At 34.3% G+C, this 19,227-nt stretch overlaps 1 protein-coding gene across 3 annotated transcripts in view; it reads left to right on the plus strand.

Moving 5' to 3' along the window:
- The window catches only part of LOC134237164 (uncharacterized), a 124,367-nt gene that overhangs the window by 8,453 nt on the left and 96,687 nt on the right, over positions 1-19,227 (plus strand). For 2 of the 3 annotated variants that reach the window (XM_062719260.1, XM_062719262.1), the window contains 4 exons: positions 6,906-7,087; positions 7,394-7,856; positions 8,267-8,656; positions 9,365-10,235. In XM_062719260.1, the coding sequence (XP_062575244.1) occupies positions 6,906-7,087; positions 7,394-7,856; positions 8,267-8,656; positions 9,365-9,414 (1,085 nt within the window). In that variant the 3' untranslated portion in view covers positions 9,415-10,235. Of the gene's footprint in view, positions 1-6,905; positions 7,088-7,393; positions 7,861-8,266; positions 8,657-9,364; positions 10,236-19,227 lie in introns of those variants that run through there. The other variant, XM_062719261.1, reaches the window with a different exon arrangement.

Raw genomic sequence — 19,227 nt, forward strand, 5'->3', positions numbered from 1 at the left:
TAAGTTTTCGGAATTTTCATTTTGACCGGGGGGTGGGGGGGATGGGGATCAAATCGAGGTAGAATTTTTATATATTTTTTTTTTTACATATATTTGACATGTTTAATCACCCTGCTTTCAAGAACTTCCCTAATATCTTATGCTGCAATAGCTTTAAACCATGATCATTTAGAAAATGATTGGTTTGTTTTGTGTATGTGTAAAATGGTTTCAAAATTTGAATTTTCATATGGATGGCAAAAAGGGGCTGGAATAATATGGCACCTCCCTAACCCTGGTGGTCATGATTTGTACAAACTTGAATCTACACCTCTTGAGAATATTTCCATATTAATCATGCTCTTGGTGTTCCTGAAAAGAAGAACTTTAAAGATGTGTTTCCTTTTATTCCTAAATAAAACTTTGATCCCTAATTGTTGCCTGACCCTAGCCTGAGGTGATGATTTGAAAAACTAGAAATATGTCTATAGGACATGAATGTCCCGCCAGATGTGTATTACTAATGGTACATTAAACAAGAGGCCCATGGGCCACATCGCTCACCTGAGTACTGAAGCTAAGAAAAAGTAGAAATTGGTTTATAATTGAAAAGTTAAAATCCAAAAGTAATCCCATGATCAATCATGGATTTGCTTTTCTTCAAAGAATTTTCCATATATTTCTATGTAAAACTTTGGTCGGCCATTTTGGCCCCGCCCTACCCCCTGGGGTCATGATTTGTACAAATTTTTGAATCTACACTACCTGAAGATGCTTCCATATAAATATGTTGAATTATGGATTTGTCATTCTTGAGAAGAAGATTTTTAAAGAATTTTCCCATAAATTTCTATGTAAAACTTTGGTCGGCCTTTTTGGCCCCGCCCTACCCCAAGGGTCATGATTTGAACAAACTTGAATCTTCACTACCTGAGGATGCTTCCATATAAATTTGATGAATTATGGCTTTGTCATTCTTGAGAAGAAGATTTTCAAAGAATTTTCCTATATATTTCTATGTAAAACTTTGATCAGCCATTTTGGCCCTGCCCTACCCCCGGGGGTCATGATTTGAACAAACTTGAATCTACACTATCTGAGGATGTTACTCCATAAGTTTCATCTTTCCTGGCACAGTGGTTCTTGAGAAGAAGATTTTTAAAGAATTTTCCAATATATTTCTATATAAAACTTTAGTCGGCCATTTTGGCCCTGCCCTACCCCCGGGGGTCATGATTTGAACACATTTGAATATTCACTACCTGAGGATGTTAACCCATAAGTTTCATCTTTCCTGGCATAGTGGTTCTTGAGAAGAAGATTTTTAAAACATGCCACCAAATTTTCATTAATTCCCAATTATCTCCCCTGGAATGAGGGCATGGCCCTTCATTTGAAAAAACTTGAATCCCCTTCACCCAAGGATGCTTTGTGGCAAGTTTGGTTGAAATGGCCCAGTGGTTCTTGAGAAGAAGTCGAAAATGTGAAAAGTTTACAGACAGCTAGACAGACAGACGGACGCCGGACAAAATCTGATCAGAAAAGCTCACTTGAGCCTTCAGCTCAGGTGAGCTAAAAACTAAAAACTAAAATTTGTATTTGTGTATAAAGTTTGATGAAAATATCTTAAACAGTTTTTTTTTCAGAATTGAAACTAAAATATAAATAAATTGGATATAGATAATAAATTCTCATCAAATTATGTATAAGTGCATGTTAAACATAAAAATGTCTTAAATTATTTCTTAAAAACTAAGCAAAATACATATTAAAGAGGAGGGAGGTCAAGGTCACAGGAATGTGCAAGATGAAGTTTTTGATGCAGCTGAATAGCTCTCACTAATACATATTAGCTTATTATGTTTGATAAAAATATCTTTAATGATTTAATAAAAGTGAGCTTAACACTTTGTTTTAAGAAAAGAGAAGTCAAAGGAAAGGTTGTGGTCAAAATGTTGTTCTAGCTGAAAAGCTTACATCAGTGTGAATTTACTATTATCAAATGAATTTTGATAAAAATATAATTAATGGTTTATTTGAAACTTAGATAAACACATATTTTAAAAAGTGAGGTCAAGGTCAAAAGAAAATTCAAGGTCAAAATAAGTTAATGCAATAATAGCTCTCATCAGTATGTATTAGCATATGAAGTTTGATTAATATATCTTGAACTGTTTATTCAAAACTGATCTAGTCTAAGACAGTGAGGTCAAGATCACAGGAAATGTCAAGGTAAAAAAGAGTGAAGCATTGTAAAGCTTTAATTGCTTACATCAGTATGTATCATCATGTGAAGTTTCATTACACAACTTGAATCATTATGGTTTCTCTAAAATAAAGCTAAACACTAATTTTAAGAAAAGTTAAGTAAAGGTCAAAGGAAAGTAAAGGTAAACAAGATGTGTTTGTGAAACACTATGCGCCCGGCGGAAACAAAGTTCAAAAAATCTGTTTTTAGCATATTGGTCACAGTCAAGGTCACAAGGTCACTGGCCGTGGTGTCATTTGAAAGAACTCAATCAGTGGAGTATGCATCCCAAATATGAAGTCCCTATCTACTATGGTTTAAAAGTTATGGCCAAAAGTGTAAAAAGCTATTTTTAGCATATAGGTCACAGTCAAAGTCATTGACCATGGTGTCATTTGAAAGAATTTAATCAGTGGAGTATGCATCCTAAATATGAAGTTCCTATCTCCTATGGTAAAAAAGTTATGGCAAAAAGTGTAAAAAGCTATTTTTAGCATCTAGGTCACGGTCAAGGTCACAAGGTCATTGACCATGGTGTCATCTGAAAGAACTTAATCAGTGGAGTATGCATCCCAAATATGAGGTTCAGGACTATCTCCTATGGTTCAAAAGTTATGGCAAAAAGTGTAAAAAGCTTTTTTTAGCATATAAGTCACAGTCAAGGTCACAAGATCATTGACCTTGTTGTCAACTGAAAGGGCTTTATTAGAGGAGTATGCATACTAAATATCAAGTCCCTATCTCCTATGGTTAAAAAGTTATGACAAACAGTGGAAAAAGCTATTTTTAGCATATAGGTCACAGTCAAGGTCACAAGGTCATTGACCTTGATGTCATTTGAAAGGACTTTAGTGGAGTATGCATACCAAATATGAAGTCTCTATCTCTTATTGTTCAAAAGTTATGGCCAAAGTTAAAGTTGACAACAGACAAACAGACAAACAGATAAACAGACAAACAGACAGGACAAAAACAATATATGCCCGGGATCTATCGATCCGGGCGCATAAAAAATATTGCCACAGTTGGATAGTTTACATCAGTATATGCATCAGCATATGAACTTTGATAAAATATCTAGAAAGTAATTTCTTTGAGCTCGATGGAAAGACAGATGGAAGGGTGGAGGACGGACATGACAAAAACTAATACATGTATTCCTAATCATGGCGTAGCATAAAAAACTTGAATATACATTATATGAGGATGTTTCCATATCAAGATTATACATGCAAATTCAAAGAATTGTGGTCCTTTGCTTTCTGTGTTTAAGTGAATGGGATGCCATAATTTATGGCAGATTGTGTATCAAATATGCATCCCTATCATATGTCACTTTATGAAAATTAGGTCAAAGGGGGGAAATCATCGCATGCTCGAAATATTTTGTTGCAGGTAAAGTACATGTCAAATATGAAAGACCCATCTCTTTTCAATCAAAAGTTATATATATATAAATATATAATATAATATTTTTGAAAAGTAGGTTAAACTTCTACGTCAAGATCAGAAAGTCAAAAGTCATGATATATTTAGAAAAGTCTTTTCACATGTAATATACATGCATAATTTAAATGCCATATCTTTTCTCTTTCAAAATGATTAATTTAAAATGTTATTTTTTGGAAAGTAGGTAAAATTTTGAGGTCAAGGTCTCACTTGGGTTAAAAAATCATAGTACATTTAGAAAGTTTTGTGGTAATGTACATGTGAAATATAAAAGCCCTATCTCATATTATTCAAAAGTTATGATCAAGGTTAAATTTATTGTGACAGATGAACATACTGTCAAAGATGGCCAGACTGACAGACAAATAAGATTTATTATTACCTAACTTACTATCTAAATTATAATTAGGCATTTTGAACTGTTTCACGGTTTACTTTATGTTTTTGCGTGATCATGAAACAGTGAACTGTTGACCGGTCCACTGAATGAACTGTTGACTGGTTAAAGCGTCATTGTGATATTCAAGCGTTTTGATGATCACGACATCACTATTTACCTGCTCTATAATGAATTAAATTTAAACAAAACACACAAACAATAAATTTATTAAGTATTACTTTAAAATAAAAATATTAATTTAGTCTTTATATTATGTATTCAGCTAATTGATAGACAAGTATGTGAATAAACAATTGTGAAAACTTTTTATTGATTGTTTGTGTGTTTTTATTCCAATTTAATTAATTATATAGTAGGTTAGGTAATAAAACACTTATTCAATGACTACTCGGTGAAACAGTCAAACTGTTGTCCCTCAGTAGTACGTGGGGGAGACCTGGGAAACTGTTGCCCTTGGCCTTCGGCCTTGGGCAACAGTTTCCCAGGTCTCCCCCACTACCTCGGGACAACAGTTTGACTGTTTACCTCGTAGTCATTAAATAAGTGTATAATGTTCCCTCCCTTTCCCCCAAAACGGGGGACAATAATGCCCTTGCTGTTCTTGAGAAGAAGATTTATGATGGAAAAAATCCCCTGCATATTTCTTAACGCAAATCAATATTGTGTTTTTATGTCATTTAATTGTTTGTTTGTTGTTAAACATCCCTCTCAGGAATTTTTCACTCAAATGGAGACACCCCCACTTGAAAAATAATGAGGACAAGTCGGATTTGAGGTCAACATTCATTTTAGGAGTTTTCAACCATTAAGACGTAAAGAGACAGGAACTCAATCCTTCCCTTCACCCCATCCCAGACCCCTGTTTATATTCATGACATGTATGCAAACTACTGCTTGTTTTACATTTTTAAAAAAATATGTTAATAGCCTATATACAAATACTTTAATGTGGTCCATCTCTTTGAATGATTTTCATTCCTAATTCTAGGAGGATAGGTTGATGAATGAAATGTCAAGCAATCTTATCATTGATGCACTTTTATTTCATTTAATGCAGTCATATTGTGAACATTTCCAGTTAGAATCATTAGGAGAGTGGGGATGACCTCCAGGGGGTTCAAAACCTTTATACCATTAAATTTACATAACATAATAACACAAAAAGCGCAAAATTATGTATTGTCAAATGGAAAAAGTTTCCTACTATTTAGGAGTCACATGATCATTTGCCATTACTGTTTACAGGGACTGGAAGTGTATCTTGAGATCCCCCCCCCCGGATTTGCAGGACTATAATATAAAAAAGACTTTGGATGCCCTCCACCCTAGAAAACAGACACCACCATAACTTCTTTTATTTGCTTCTCAGAAAATTCTGGTCTGGAAGTCCCCCCTCCCTCTCAGAAAAAAATTCTGTATTTTGTAACTGAATGTAACGTCGATAACGGGCGATAACTCTTTAGAATGTGAAATTCGTCTTATTGCAGCATCGGATGACCTTTGATCCTTTAAACTTTAACCTAACCAGTTGCATTTCAGACTATTTTACCCAAATCTATACCAAAACGTGTACTTACCGACTGCCATAGCTCCAACTTCATGAAATATAATCCAATTAAACACAAAATAATTCCAACTGACATACATGCAATGATGTGTACACAACACTAGGCCTAGTACTGCACGTGCAGTGCTATCTAAAAATGATAATGGTAAAACTAGTACTTAAGTTAGGTACGTGACGCAAGCCCAATGTGATGCAGGTCTTCAGATACATTTACAGTATAAGAACAAATTTAAAATTATTATTTACAAAAGATGGTACATCTTAACTTTGCCATCTAGGCCTATTTCCAAAAACAGGAAAATAGGGTGTGTTTGCGCGTGTGTGTGTTGATGGGAGAAGGGTGGGGGTTGACTAAATTGATTGGGTATAAATGGTATATGGCAGCTTTCAAGGTGTTTCTGCCTAATCAAGTATAAAAAAAAGTTTGTACATTTTGGAAAAAATCATCAAAAACGCTTTAAACTAATTTGAATAATATTTGTTGTTGATCTATATGAGAAAATAGATTTAAAAAGTTCCAATTATGGGCCAAAAATTTACCCCCCCCCCCCACCCTTGTTTCAAACCTAATTTACATCATTAATTGAATTCTGTTGTTTAATTTCAGACTGGTAATGAATTATGAATATGAAATACATGTACCTATAAGATCGAGGCCCATGGTGACGGGTCACATGTTCACTTGAGAATATTATGCTCAATTTGATGAATACATGGAGGCCCTATTATGTAAATTATTAAATTATATTGACTTTTTCTTTGGTAAAGCCTAATTTTAGAGGAGTGTGCATTTAGAGGCAAACACCTTAGTGCGGGTATTACTGTGTCATGACAGCATCTAGTTCATAATGCACTTATTGAGTTGATTATCCAGATATACACACCACCAACTATACTTGACATGCTGCATCTGACCTATATATTCTGTATGATTAAACATTAACAATTTGTACATTCATTTGATATAAAACTTTGTTTTACCTTAAGATAACATCTATGAAAGATATCTTGTATGAACACAGTTTTACAATTAAATAGCTAAAACAAATATAGCTAAAACCAATACATCTCTTACCATTGAAGATGCAGAATATGTTCGAAAAGTATACCGTCAATTTTGAAAAAAAATGAAATTTGTTTTCTTATTGCAATATTTAAATTAGAGAATAAAAGAGGAAAGAAAAAGTTTAATTGAGAATGATGTACTAGAATGGTATGCCAGTAGTCAGATATACCAGTATACTAGTATTTTTGAATTGCAGATGAGCCTATTAATAAGCTCTATGAGGCTATTGCTGATTATGAGCATGTGATGCATTTAACTAAACTTGGAGGTTTGCCTATGGATCATCCAGAATACCAACACATAAAGAACAACCACATCTGGACCCTGACACAGGTCAAAGAAACCAAGAAAATAACAAAAGCTGTCCAGTTCTACAAGGTCAGAATGTATTGATAAAGATCTAAATACAAAAGCGAATTTGTCCATTGTTTTCAGCAAATAATGAATATTTTGTTGATTGAGATAAGGTATGGGAACGGATCTTCTTAAGCAAATTGTTTTGATATTTAGTCATTTTTTGTATTCTAAAATCTTGGTTGCGTAAGATTGTTTTGAGTTGCATTTTAATCTTCTGGACACAGTACCAAAAAATTGTCAAAGTGAGGTTAGGAAAGATTTACTCCTAAATCTAGTTTAAGTAATACTTAATTGTATAAAAATACTTTAACTTCTTTTGTTGTACAGGACTTTGAGAGTGGCAAGTTTGAAGCCACTAGAAAAAAGAGGAGAAGCAAAAAAGAAACAACAAAATTTTTTCACACATATGATGAACTGCAAACCATGCTCAAAGCAGGGGCTTTTGTGGGAGCTGAAGTTACTGCAACTTCATCTTCAGATGATGATTCTTCTAATGATAGTGATGATGATCCTTCACAGCATCATCAGCTGCCTTTACCAAACAGAGGTGACGAAAAGACCCCAACTTTTAATTTAAGAAAAACAAGACTGAACTTCAACTACGTGTTTCGGGAATGTCCAAAGAAAGAACGAGAGCAGTATGGCGATTTGAGTGGTGATGATTATTTCATTGAGGAGGATTTTCGAGAAGTTGATTTTCTTGAGAGCTCAAATTATTTAGAGAAACTTAAGAAAGATGCAGAGGAGATGGATGTTGATTACAGTGACGATGAAGAAGCTGAAGGGCAAAGTTAGTGGATTTTAATTCATTAGCTCATGTAAAATTTTCGATCACCTACTAAAAAAACCCACCAGAGTTTAAATACTCATTTATCTAATACCCTCTTGAATCAATTTTAAAGAATTGTCATGTATGTCTTAAATATTTTCAGCAGTTGGGGAAGCAGAGTATGACAAAAACCTTTTAGAAAAATTTATCGAAGTTGAAAATAAAAAAAAAAACAATGTTTGTATTGTGGCTAATAAATTTTGTCGAAAATTATGGAAAAAGCACTAAAATTATGAAGAGAATTACTGTGCAGGCATAAAGACGAACAGAGGTATAATGTTAAGCAAATTCCATAAAGCTTCTTAAGGGTTTGTCAGGGTGAATATAGAATAAAGACTTTATTTAAAGATTTTATATCTAATGTATTTCAGTTAGGAATCTAGAAAGAAGGACTAGTGACTGTTCAATATCTTCGCAAAGCTCACTAGAGGAGGATGATATTGAGGCAAGAAGGAAGAGATTTGCTAGGAAAGGTTCAAGAGAAGGTTCTCTGCAAGACTTTCTGGAAGACAGACTCAGTGAATCTAAGTCTGTCACAAAGGGACGATTATCCTCCACCTCCTCCACTTCTATAGATATCAGCATGGATGAGGATTCCTCAAATGATTGGGAGAGAAATCCGGAACTGATGAGACTGAGGAGAAAAGTAGACGAATTCTTTGTAGCAAAAGAGAAGCAAGAACAAGACTCTATCCAGCAAAATGCGAAGCTGAGGAGGGCCAAGATGCAGAGACAACCTACGATCAACGAAGAGCCTTTGGGTGAGTGTCATCTTGCCTCTTTATACATTTTGACTCATTAGTTCCTAATGTTCTCTTCACTTCTCTCGTATATTGACAATTACTATCGCAAAACTTCACATTTTCCACATTATTTTTCTCCTTTTTCTGTTGTTCCTTTCCATGTTTTGTGTTGATTTTCTCATTTTTTTTCCCCTTTCTTCTTTTTAAAAAGTCAAGCTTCTGTGCGTTTCATGTATTTTTTCCATTAACTATCATCTCATTTTCCCCTTTTCGGTAATTTCAGTGTTTGTGAATTTTCCATTTGGGTTTCTTTTGATTCTTAAAAATCTTGCAAAATTTCATATTAAGTTTTCGGTACATGTAGTAATTGTTCATAGTTTTTCTTATTTATGAACTTCACCAGAGTAAACATTCCCTGAAGATTTTGAACGCCTTCCTTGATTGTGGTATCTGCGTTTGATGTTTATTCCTCTATATTCTGCTCCATTGGGATTGTTAAAGGATTTCTTGGAATTTGATAATTTGCATTGTGGATTTATGTGTTTCTGAGTTATGTTTAGTTTTTAAGATTAAAAAAAGATGTTTAACATGCCTTTTTGTACCAGATAGTTTTATGTATCGGTATTTGTATAATTCTGTTATGCAGAAATACGTCTTAACTGTCTCTTGCGTATTATATTTTAAAATAAGTGGCATTTATACTGTGATTCAAATGTGATTTTACAGAATCAATCCAGCCTTCAGAAGAAAAGAAAACTGCAAAGAAAAGAAGATGAAAATTTAAATCTTATGTTGGTTTGTAGCTCTACGATGTTGTGATTCTAGAGGAAAAGCATAAGGATTGTTCAAGCAGCGATATGTAATTGATGTCTAAACCCCATGTTTTAGAGTGCCTAGTTTAGATTTAGTTGATTTTTAGCTCACCTCAACGAAGTTGGGGGAGCTTATGTAATACCCTCGGCGTCGGCGTCCCAGGTTAAGTTTTTTGGAGCAGTTTTCTTTTTAAGTACTTCTATGTCCTTTATTGATTAGACATGCATGGAAGATGGTTCTAGTGTGTTTCATTGTACCAGTCAAAGTTTCAGATGCTGCAATTTCAGCAAAGGAATGACCAGGTTAATGTTTTTGGAGCAGGTTAACATTTTTGGTGCAGTTTTTGGTGTTGGTTTCATTTCCAAGTAACTATAAGCCCTATGTTGACCAAACTTGCATGGATGGTACATCTAAGGATGCATACAACCGGGCTTGCTTCGGATGCTGAATCTGACCTACATTTTCCGGTTGAGTGAACAGGTTAAAGTTTTTGGTGTAGGTTTCATTTCCAAGTAACTATAAGCCCTATGTTGACCAAACTTGCATGGATGATACATCTAAGGATGCATACAACCGGGCTTGCTTCGGATGCTGAATCTGACCTACATTTTACGGTTGAGTGAACAGGTTAAAGTTTTTGGTGTAGGTTTCATTTCCAAGTAACTATAAGCCCTATGTTGACCAAACTTGCATGGATGATACATCTAAGGATGCATACTACCAGGCTTGCTTCGGATCCTGAATCTGACCTACATAATCCGGTTGAGTGAACAGGTTAAAGTTTTTGGTGTAGGTTTCATTTCCAAGTAACTATAAGCCCTATGTTGACCAAACTTGCATGGATGATACATCTAAGGATGCATACAACCGGGCTTGCTTCGGATGCTGAATCTGACCTACATTTTTACGGTTGAGTGAACAGGTTAAAGTTTTTGGTGAAGGTTTCATTTCCAAGTAACTATAAGCCCTATGTTGACCAAACTTGCATGGATGGTACATCTAAGGATGCATAAAACCGGGCTTGCTTCGGATGCTGAATCTGACCTACATTTTACGGTTGAGTGAACAGGTTAAAGTTTTTGGTGCAGGTTTCATTTCCAAGTAACTATAAGCCCTATGTTGACCAAACTTGCATAGATGATATATCTAAGGATACTTACTACCAGGCTTGCTTCGGATGCTGAATCTGACCTACATTTTTGGGTTGAGTGAACAGGTTAAAGTTTTTGGTGCAGGTTTTAATTCCAAGAAACTATAAGCCCTATGTTGACCAAACTTGCATGGATGATACATCTAAGGATGCATACTACCAGGCTTGCTTCGGATCCTGAATCTGACCTACATAATCCGGTTGAGTGAACAAGTTAAAGTTTTTTGTGCAGGTTTCATTTCCAAGTAACTATGAGTTCTTTAATGACCAAACTTGCATGGATGATACATCTAAGGATGCATACTACCAGGCTTGCTTCGGATGCTGAATCTGACCTACTTTTTGTGGATGAGTGAAAATGTTAGTTTTTAATGCATGTTTCATTTCCAATTAACTATGAGCCCTATAATGAGCAAACTTGCATGGACGATACATCTTAGGATGCACACTAATGGACTTGCTTCGGATGCTGAATTCGACATACATTTTTCAGATAATAGACCAGGTAAAAGTTATGGGTGCAGGTCTATTACCAAAAAACTATAAGGCTTATATAACATTGTATAAACCAAACTTGCACAAATGTTGCACCAAGAGATGAAAACTCTCAAATTTGCTTCAGATGCTGGATTTTGATTACAGTTTCATGAAGAAGAACTAGTTTAAATTTTTTATGTAGGTCTATTTCAAAGTATCGGATAAAAATTGCTTAAATATTTTCATTTTTGGAATGTGCACTTTTTGTTGGTTAATTGTGTGACTTTGCCTTACTTAAAGACAACATTCGTTGAGGTGAGCTCTGTAATCTCTGATTACCTATGTTTCTATGTATGTTTTTAATGCCATACTCAAAAGAATTTGTTTAAAGATTTACACAACAGCATAAGAATATTAAATTCAATTCTTCTCTTGTTGAAACCGAATTGCTATTTTGTTGCAAATTGTGGACTATAACACCGCAATTATCCAACAACAAACTTTTTGCGGCAAAACCTAGCAATCTCTTTCAGCAGGCTGTTTTATGGTGTTTTACCATGTAGCATATCAGGAACATTCTTCAGTTTTGTTTGTGTAGTGATCTGTATGCATTTATATATTTGATTATGACTTGACCATAAGATCTACGCATTTCTTTAGTAGAAGTTTGTTTTCTTTCAAGGGAAAGAAAAAAAGAGAACATATTCCCTACAATTAAATGAGTGGATTACAGTTTGAGTCAGATTAGTTTTTATAGCATTACTTTATTTTAATGCCAGAATTTTAACTGCATATAGTCAAATAATGTTTCTAAAGCCATATATGTATTATTTAATTTTAGAGTTAAAATTAATATTTTAAAATACAAAATTTTGTTACGTGACAAAAGAATTGTTTGGAAGAATAACTGTTAGACATCTGGGCACTGTTTTAAATGATATTAAATTCAATTTGCATTTACTTGTATTTGATCTCAGCAAAGTTACATTTTTTATGCTTTTATGCTTCAATAAAACAAAGAAAAAGGGAAAATGTGCTTCTGTATAGCAATGCAATGAAATGATTTTTAATGTCAATTTTTATTTTATTAAAAAACATTTCATATATAAAATTAGAAATGAAATCTTACTACACTATTACATAGGTGACTCATCTCTAAGTCATGTGTGATTTTAGTTTTTACATTGTATACAAATGATTGTCTGTTGATTGATTCAAGGTCTTGTATCTCTGTAATATTTCAGAAATTATTTTATAATTATTTTTTTTTCTCGTGCTTTCTAAACTGTTTTCAATATTTTTTAAAACGATATTAACACAAAAATGTGATAGCGACGGTTTAAAAAATATTCAACAGCTGTCCAGTTAGAATGTAATAGAAACACCATCATCAGATATCTTAAACAAATGTCTGACCTGGAGACTATAAACTGGTAACAGACACTTTCTAAGATATTTTATGATTGAGAATAAAACAGATTGGACATATGTTTATAGACCTTTTCTGGAAAAAAAATAACGAGACATTCTGTTATTTTGCTGCACTGTTACGTATTCATAATCCGTTTGCTGGGATTATACATACCGATAATACACCGAATGTGAAACTGGCAAACATGATACATCGCTAAAATGTTATAATCAGTACAAATTGTTACAGATTTATACAAATTGTTTGAACAAGCATTTTTAAAACATTCAAATCTATTATTATTTTGTACATGGTTTATCTACCAAAGTAAAAATAAGGTAAATAGATGACTTTAAAGTTCTGAATCCATGAGAACAGCATCATTTCAGTCATTTGTAAAGTCGGTCATTTGTAAAATCGCTGAATCAGGCTGCATGTATAGTAACGCAGTCTCAGGTGCTCATGCATTCGGCCCTCTGAACTTAGAACACCAACGCAGGATGAAAGTTTACATTTTAGAGGTTATAGATTTTCTTTTCGATGATTTTATTTTAATTACCTTCAATAATAAGGATTTACTTAACCTGTAATGATTATTTCCCCGACAAAGATTTTACTACCAACATTTTATGATTTAAGATCTACCTTGGAAAATAACAATCTTATTTCCTTCTGTTGAATCGCAATTAAATGACTATGTACGAGGGATCATCAAAAAGTTCGTGGACTGAGGCTATAAAATTAGTACATGTACTATGTAGTCTGTGATTTTAAAATTTATATGGAACATAAAACAAAAAAAAAAAAATAATAATAAAGAAATGTTAAAAATTTTAGCTTGATACGTTCATTATTTGCCAAATTAGGATGATTTTACCCTATCTTTGGACTTTCAGTAGGACGTGACTTTCTCGGCGTTACGTAATGGAGAATACTAGTAGATTCTCATTGGTTACGAAATTAATAACATAGGAACTTAAAATTGTTGTTGATAACGATGAGACGACTTATGTCCCACCTCTGTGCCGCGAGAGAACTTTTAATTGGCTGTTCACTACATCAGTTGACATTCGGCCGCATTTCTACCATATGTATATTTCAACAGTGAAGGGAAGCTGTGTAAGTTTCAGAAGCTAATTAGGCAACGTCGAGAATGCCACGCCTTACTGAAAGTCCAAACTAAGCGTGTAATTCTTCTATTATATAAATATTGCATGTAGTTGAGTGTAACATTGAAAATTTTCACCCCAAGAAAACCATTGTCAACCGAGGCGCAGTCGAGGTTGACAATGGTTTTCGAGGGGTGAAAATTTTCAATGTTACACTCAACTACATGCAATATTTATTATATTATACTGAATGTTTTATACAAATACATATTACAGTGAACCGTGCGCGCATAAATTCCGCGCAGTCGCTATTTTTTGGAATACCACCCGTCGTCAAGCAATGTTGACTGTTGCTACGCAGGAAGGCGTGGCTTCATTATTCAGCTGGTAGTAGTGTTTTTTATCAAATGTTTCTCGACGAATCAGATTCAAGTAATTTACATGAAAGTATAAGATTATAAAATAAAAACGACATTATATTTATATGATCACCTGGCGCTGTCGCCGTTTAATTCCATGACGTCCGACAACGTCATTGTGTTTCCAAAGTCCACTTTTTCTACCTCATACACTTATTTTGATGAGTTTCATTGGAGCTGAGTAAGGACTTAAACCTGCCTTGTTTATATGACTTTACAATGCCATGAACAGCGGCTTTCAATGAATATAATATTACAAAAGGATTAATACATTTGGAGAGATCCTCGCTTTATTGTGCCAGCATATTTTGCTTTTTGGAGTTCAATATCTACAACACATGATCAACGTCATTATTTGACGTGATTGATTTTTTCACACCTTGACTACAAATCGAAATTAACTGTGTTTCCCTTTTCTCTCTGAATCTATTTTACATTAAAAGACAAGTACTCTGGATGCATACTATATTTCTCAGTAGCTAGTTTAAACGTTTCCTAAGTCTATATCAAATTTTTCAGAACTTTATTGAATGCTGGAAAAAACCCGTCCACCCTTTTGACGTCACATTCAAGGACTTATTTGTTTGGACACTCCATGTAAAATTTTCGATAAAATTTCATAGAACTTCCAGAATGAAGTAAAAATTTCATATTGTATGGTACAATTGTGTCCAAACACATACCTGAATTAACGGGATGTTTAGATGTCAAATGTTCGTATTTAAAGAGTTTTTTCTCAGTAACACTTAGGTCGCGAAAACGTCGTTTTCGAGTTTGCACCCCCTGGACATACCATCGCTTACAAAAACATTACTAATCTATTAAAAAATAAAACTTATGATCTTTAAATAGAAAAGATGATGCTAACTAGATATTTTAAAAGTCGTTGATGTACCTAAAACGGTTTTAATTTTATGGCGCTAGTCCACGAACTTTTTGATAACCTCTCGTATATGCATTTCAAATTATGAAAATTTGATACCAATTACACGTAATTTAATATATACATGTAACAAACTTAAACAATTCCAATAATTTTTTCCTGCAAAAGTCGCTGCATTGTACATGCGTGCATGTACATGTATAGGCAGTTTAGTGCAAAATTAGTACGGTACAAATCTGCACAAAATATGTTAATCCGTGGTAATGTGCCTATATTTATTCAAGATATGTGGAAGTTTGGGGATATTAATATCTGAATATATTTTACTTAAATCAATGATCAAAACACTTTATCTTCTAAGATAAAGGATTGTATACGCGTGTACTTTTTTTATTCCAACGATTTTCTCATCATTATTGTCTGAAGCGTTATTGACGATACATGCTGGATTCTAACTTCGTGTTCCTTTCGAATTTTTTTGATGGCCTGTATTCCAAATTTCCCAACGAGGATTGGGCAATTTTCACCTGACCACAACAAGTGATTTTCTTCTAGCTCACCAAGATCCGTGCTGATGAAATCATGATAGCTGCAAGCAGTGCATGCAACTTGCATATCACTTCCATTGTCAGACATGATAACAAAACCAGATTTTGCCAATCTAACTCTATCGAAATAAAAACTAATATCGGAAAAATTGGAATTGAAAATCCATCTCTCCAAGGTAGAAAGATTCAGTGGTGGTCCGTAAGGGTCGCTGGAGTGGTCTATGGTTTCAGAAAAACTGTAATTTTGTCTTAAGTGTTCACAGTCGGAATTCCATTCTATGTGCTGAAGAATTAAATCTGTCTCCGAGAGATTCAGATTACCGTATAGACTTTGGTTGCAGGAATAGCAAGTAACAGTATCAGAAGATCCCGAATAAATAAAACCGGCCAATGCTAAAATCAGAATACTTTCATCAGAATAAGGAGAATTTTCGAAAGTTTCTACTCGTTTTTCAATCTCGCTAAACTCGGACGAACGTTTTAAGAAATTCTGAAGATAAATATTTCTTACTAAATTATTTGCTAGGTGAAGCATTTCATAGTCTGTTTGTCCCCGAAACCTAACATTATATGTAATTCTGTCATAATCTCCTCTGCTTAATTGATAGTTCAATGAATTTTCTAAAAATCGAAGAATTTCAGAACGCCGAAGTGAAAAGCCACTACAAAACTCGTCACGACTCTCTTTCGTAAAATTGAGGGTGACTTCACTAATCGAACATTCTTGATTAAAATGAACAATTTTGTTCAAAGTGTCAGGACTTTTTCTCATGACATTCTCAAAACTGTCCCATTCTAACACTAGTTTTTTCTCTAAAATTTCTACGCCACATCCTTTCATGAGACTTATGTGCATTGACTTAGTTCCGGTTTGACTAGTGTAGTATGCTATTCCAGATTTTTTACACAGAGATTTGAATTTTTTCTGTTGCCTTATTCCTTTCTTCATCAGTCGTTCCTGTAGCAATTCATGTACTGCACGGAGTTCTTCGTCCGACTCACCACTACTAGATGATGGAATTTCAATTTCTAAGACCTTCAATAATGTCTTCCACCATCTAACTTTACATTCAAACGCACACAGAGGGGTTAAGTGCACTAAACAAGGCGGAAGTTTACAGTCATCAAGTAATATAGGAATTATTGGTTTATCCTCATTTTTATCCAAAGAGTTCACCAGGGCTGTCTCAATCATACGTTTAAAAGTTTTTGAATTTGTTGATTCTCGAGAGAGAACGAAGGCTAGGATTATTGTTTGGTCGCATTTCGAATACAGGTTTTCAAACACTGTTAAACATGAATCAAAATCAGAACTATTACACCCGCCAATATATCCATGGTATTCAATTCTGGTAATGACATCTTCGACCCATTCTTTATCCCTTGTCAAATTGTCGTGAAAGAAAAATATGTGATATCTTTTTCCATACGGCAAGAACTTTGTAAACAAGCATGAGGCAGCCATTGTCCCACACTTATGTCGACAAATTCCAAACGTATATCAAGCGGCTGGTCTATTTAAATGTATAAATCTAAAATTAACCTTACAAATGGAAAACTTTAAAGTCCTCGTCGTAAACTGACCACTACTTGGCCTGTACATGAAGTAAAACAAAAATCAAGTCCCGTACTAGTATACGTCACCCAATGTTTTCATACGGTCTACCAAGTCTGTATTGATCTGTGGTGTTTTGAAGGTCCGTGTTTGCTCTGCTCCTATTTTTTTTTAAATGTTCATGGACTATTGAGCATAAAAACTGTTCGTTATCTCTATATATTTCATAGAATTCATAACCGATAAAAATTATAATGTTGATTTCCCTGATGTTAAAAATATGCTCATAATAAATTAATAAATATTCTGAAAATAAAGGGTCCTTATTACTTTATTTGTATGGCTGGTTAAAATACTTATGATATTAAAATAAACTGATGAAAGTCTTATTTTAGCTGTATACACTACCTATCATGTAGCTGATATTTGCATATAAATGCATTCAGATTATTTTTGAGCAATCTGGCTCGTGTTATTCATTGCTATGTTTTCGTCATAACATTGTTTTCTCCTTGCTATTTAGCTTCCATGAACGTAGGAAAACCAAAAAGAGAAGAGTTCCATCCATAGCCCAAAGCCTTCATGTGGTGAGGCCATAGCCATACAGAGTAATGCCATCTTCAAAACCTTCACTTATTACCATCAAGTAATGATTAATTGGCATTTTCATATTTGTAGTTCATGAATACTGCAAAATCCATAGTCCCAGGATCCAGGGCCCCGAAGCAAAATATGATAAAAATTATTATACTTTTAATCTTCTTAATCACGTCTTTACTTATGATATCTAGCAAGTAAGCTATTTTCATTATTATAATGAGTATTCAACTTTTATCAGCAACGGAATTCAAGGTCTTTCGTCCTTACAGAGGGGTGTATAAGACCTTTACGTTAAAACTGAAAAGCAGCTTACAGAAACATATGAGTTTCCATTCACGAACAGTTCTAGCACTTTTGCTTTATCTTTTTCGCAAAATTCCACGCCAAACTCATCCAGACCTACCTACCCTTTTCATTGCAAGGGTGTAATTTTAGTACATTTTTGGTGGAGTTTCAGAGGTAAAAGCGTAATCGAACTGGTCTTTGAATTACTTTCATAAGAACTCCTCATTTCATTTCAGCATGTCGTACTTTAACTCTTAGACGTTCATAATGGAATTTTAACCAAAATTTCAAAAGCGTAAAATTAATATAAGTGGCGTAATAGCGTAATTTTGTGGTAAAAAGCGGAAGAATTACGCCAAAAGCGGAAGGGTAGGCAGGGCCCGGGATCATGAAACAGACTTAGACTTAAGTCAAAATTTCAATTATCTATAAAACCTTTAAAACTTGTTAAATGAAACTCATAATTTGCATACAACAGCAGACTGATGATACAAAATCGGAAGACATTTTCATTTTGTTCTAAAAAAATTCAATGTGATGTCCAAGCAGATGTTAAATGTGATGTCTAAGGCTTTTCTATCGTCAACGTTAATTCTCTTGCATATGAAGCAATGTGCCCTAGCTAATCACCTGCATATGTGGTTTGTCTCGCAAGTTCTTCGAATCAAAACATGCTCCATATTCCATGTTCTGCTTACAAAAAAATTAAAATGAAGCAAGCAATAGAAAAACAAGTTGATTAAACACGGATGTCAAGAACGTCGTTTATCTTTCGCAACCCATATGGTCGATACAGTTATACTTTGTCGGCAAATAAAATCCAACATTAATGTCAATGCTCTCTGACACGTTAGACCATTTACGCACTGGATTGTCTACGGATTTTGCCCGATCATAACAAGGAGCATGTTTGACCGTCGACGGGGATCTTGCTCCTCCATAGCACTTGATCCCGCCTCTGATGTCTTTACAGGCTCCTGTTTGCTCTAATTTGTAATGTTTCAATTTTCTAAATAAAGAAGAGGTAAAAACACATGTTCCATAGGTGGGCACAGGTACCTAGGAAAACTAATCATCCCCGTCGCACTTGCCGTGTGCCCTCTGTGTTGATTAGGTAGGCATACTGAGTATAACAATGGATATGAAACAAGTTAGCCAAAATACAACCCAATATTAGGTTAAAGTTGCTGACACGGTCATAGATCAACGGCAAAAGATTTGAGGTTGCCGAACTCCTTGTAACATCTACCAGTATCTTGCCCCGATTTAAGAATGAAGTTTATATACTCATAGTGTGCTCTTTTGAGTATCGAAGACGTTGGGAGATGTAAACATCATA

The sequence above is a fragment of the Saccostrea cucullata genome, unplaced genomic scaffold (genome assembly GCF_032062105.1).
Source record: "Saccostrea cucullata isolate Sc308-1 unplaced genomic scaffold, CSIRO_AGI_Scuc_v1 ctg877, whole genome shotgun sequence".
NCBI classification, from domain to species: Eukaryota; Metazoa; Mollusca; class Bivalvia; order Ostreida; family Ostreidae; genus Saccostrea; species Saccostrea cuccullata.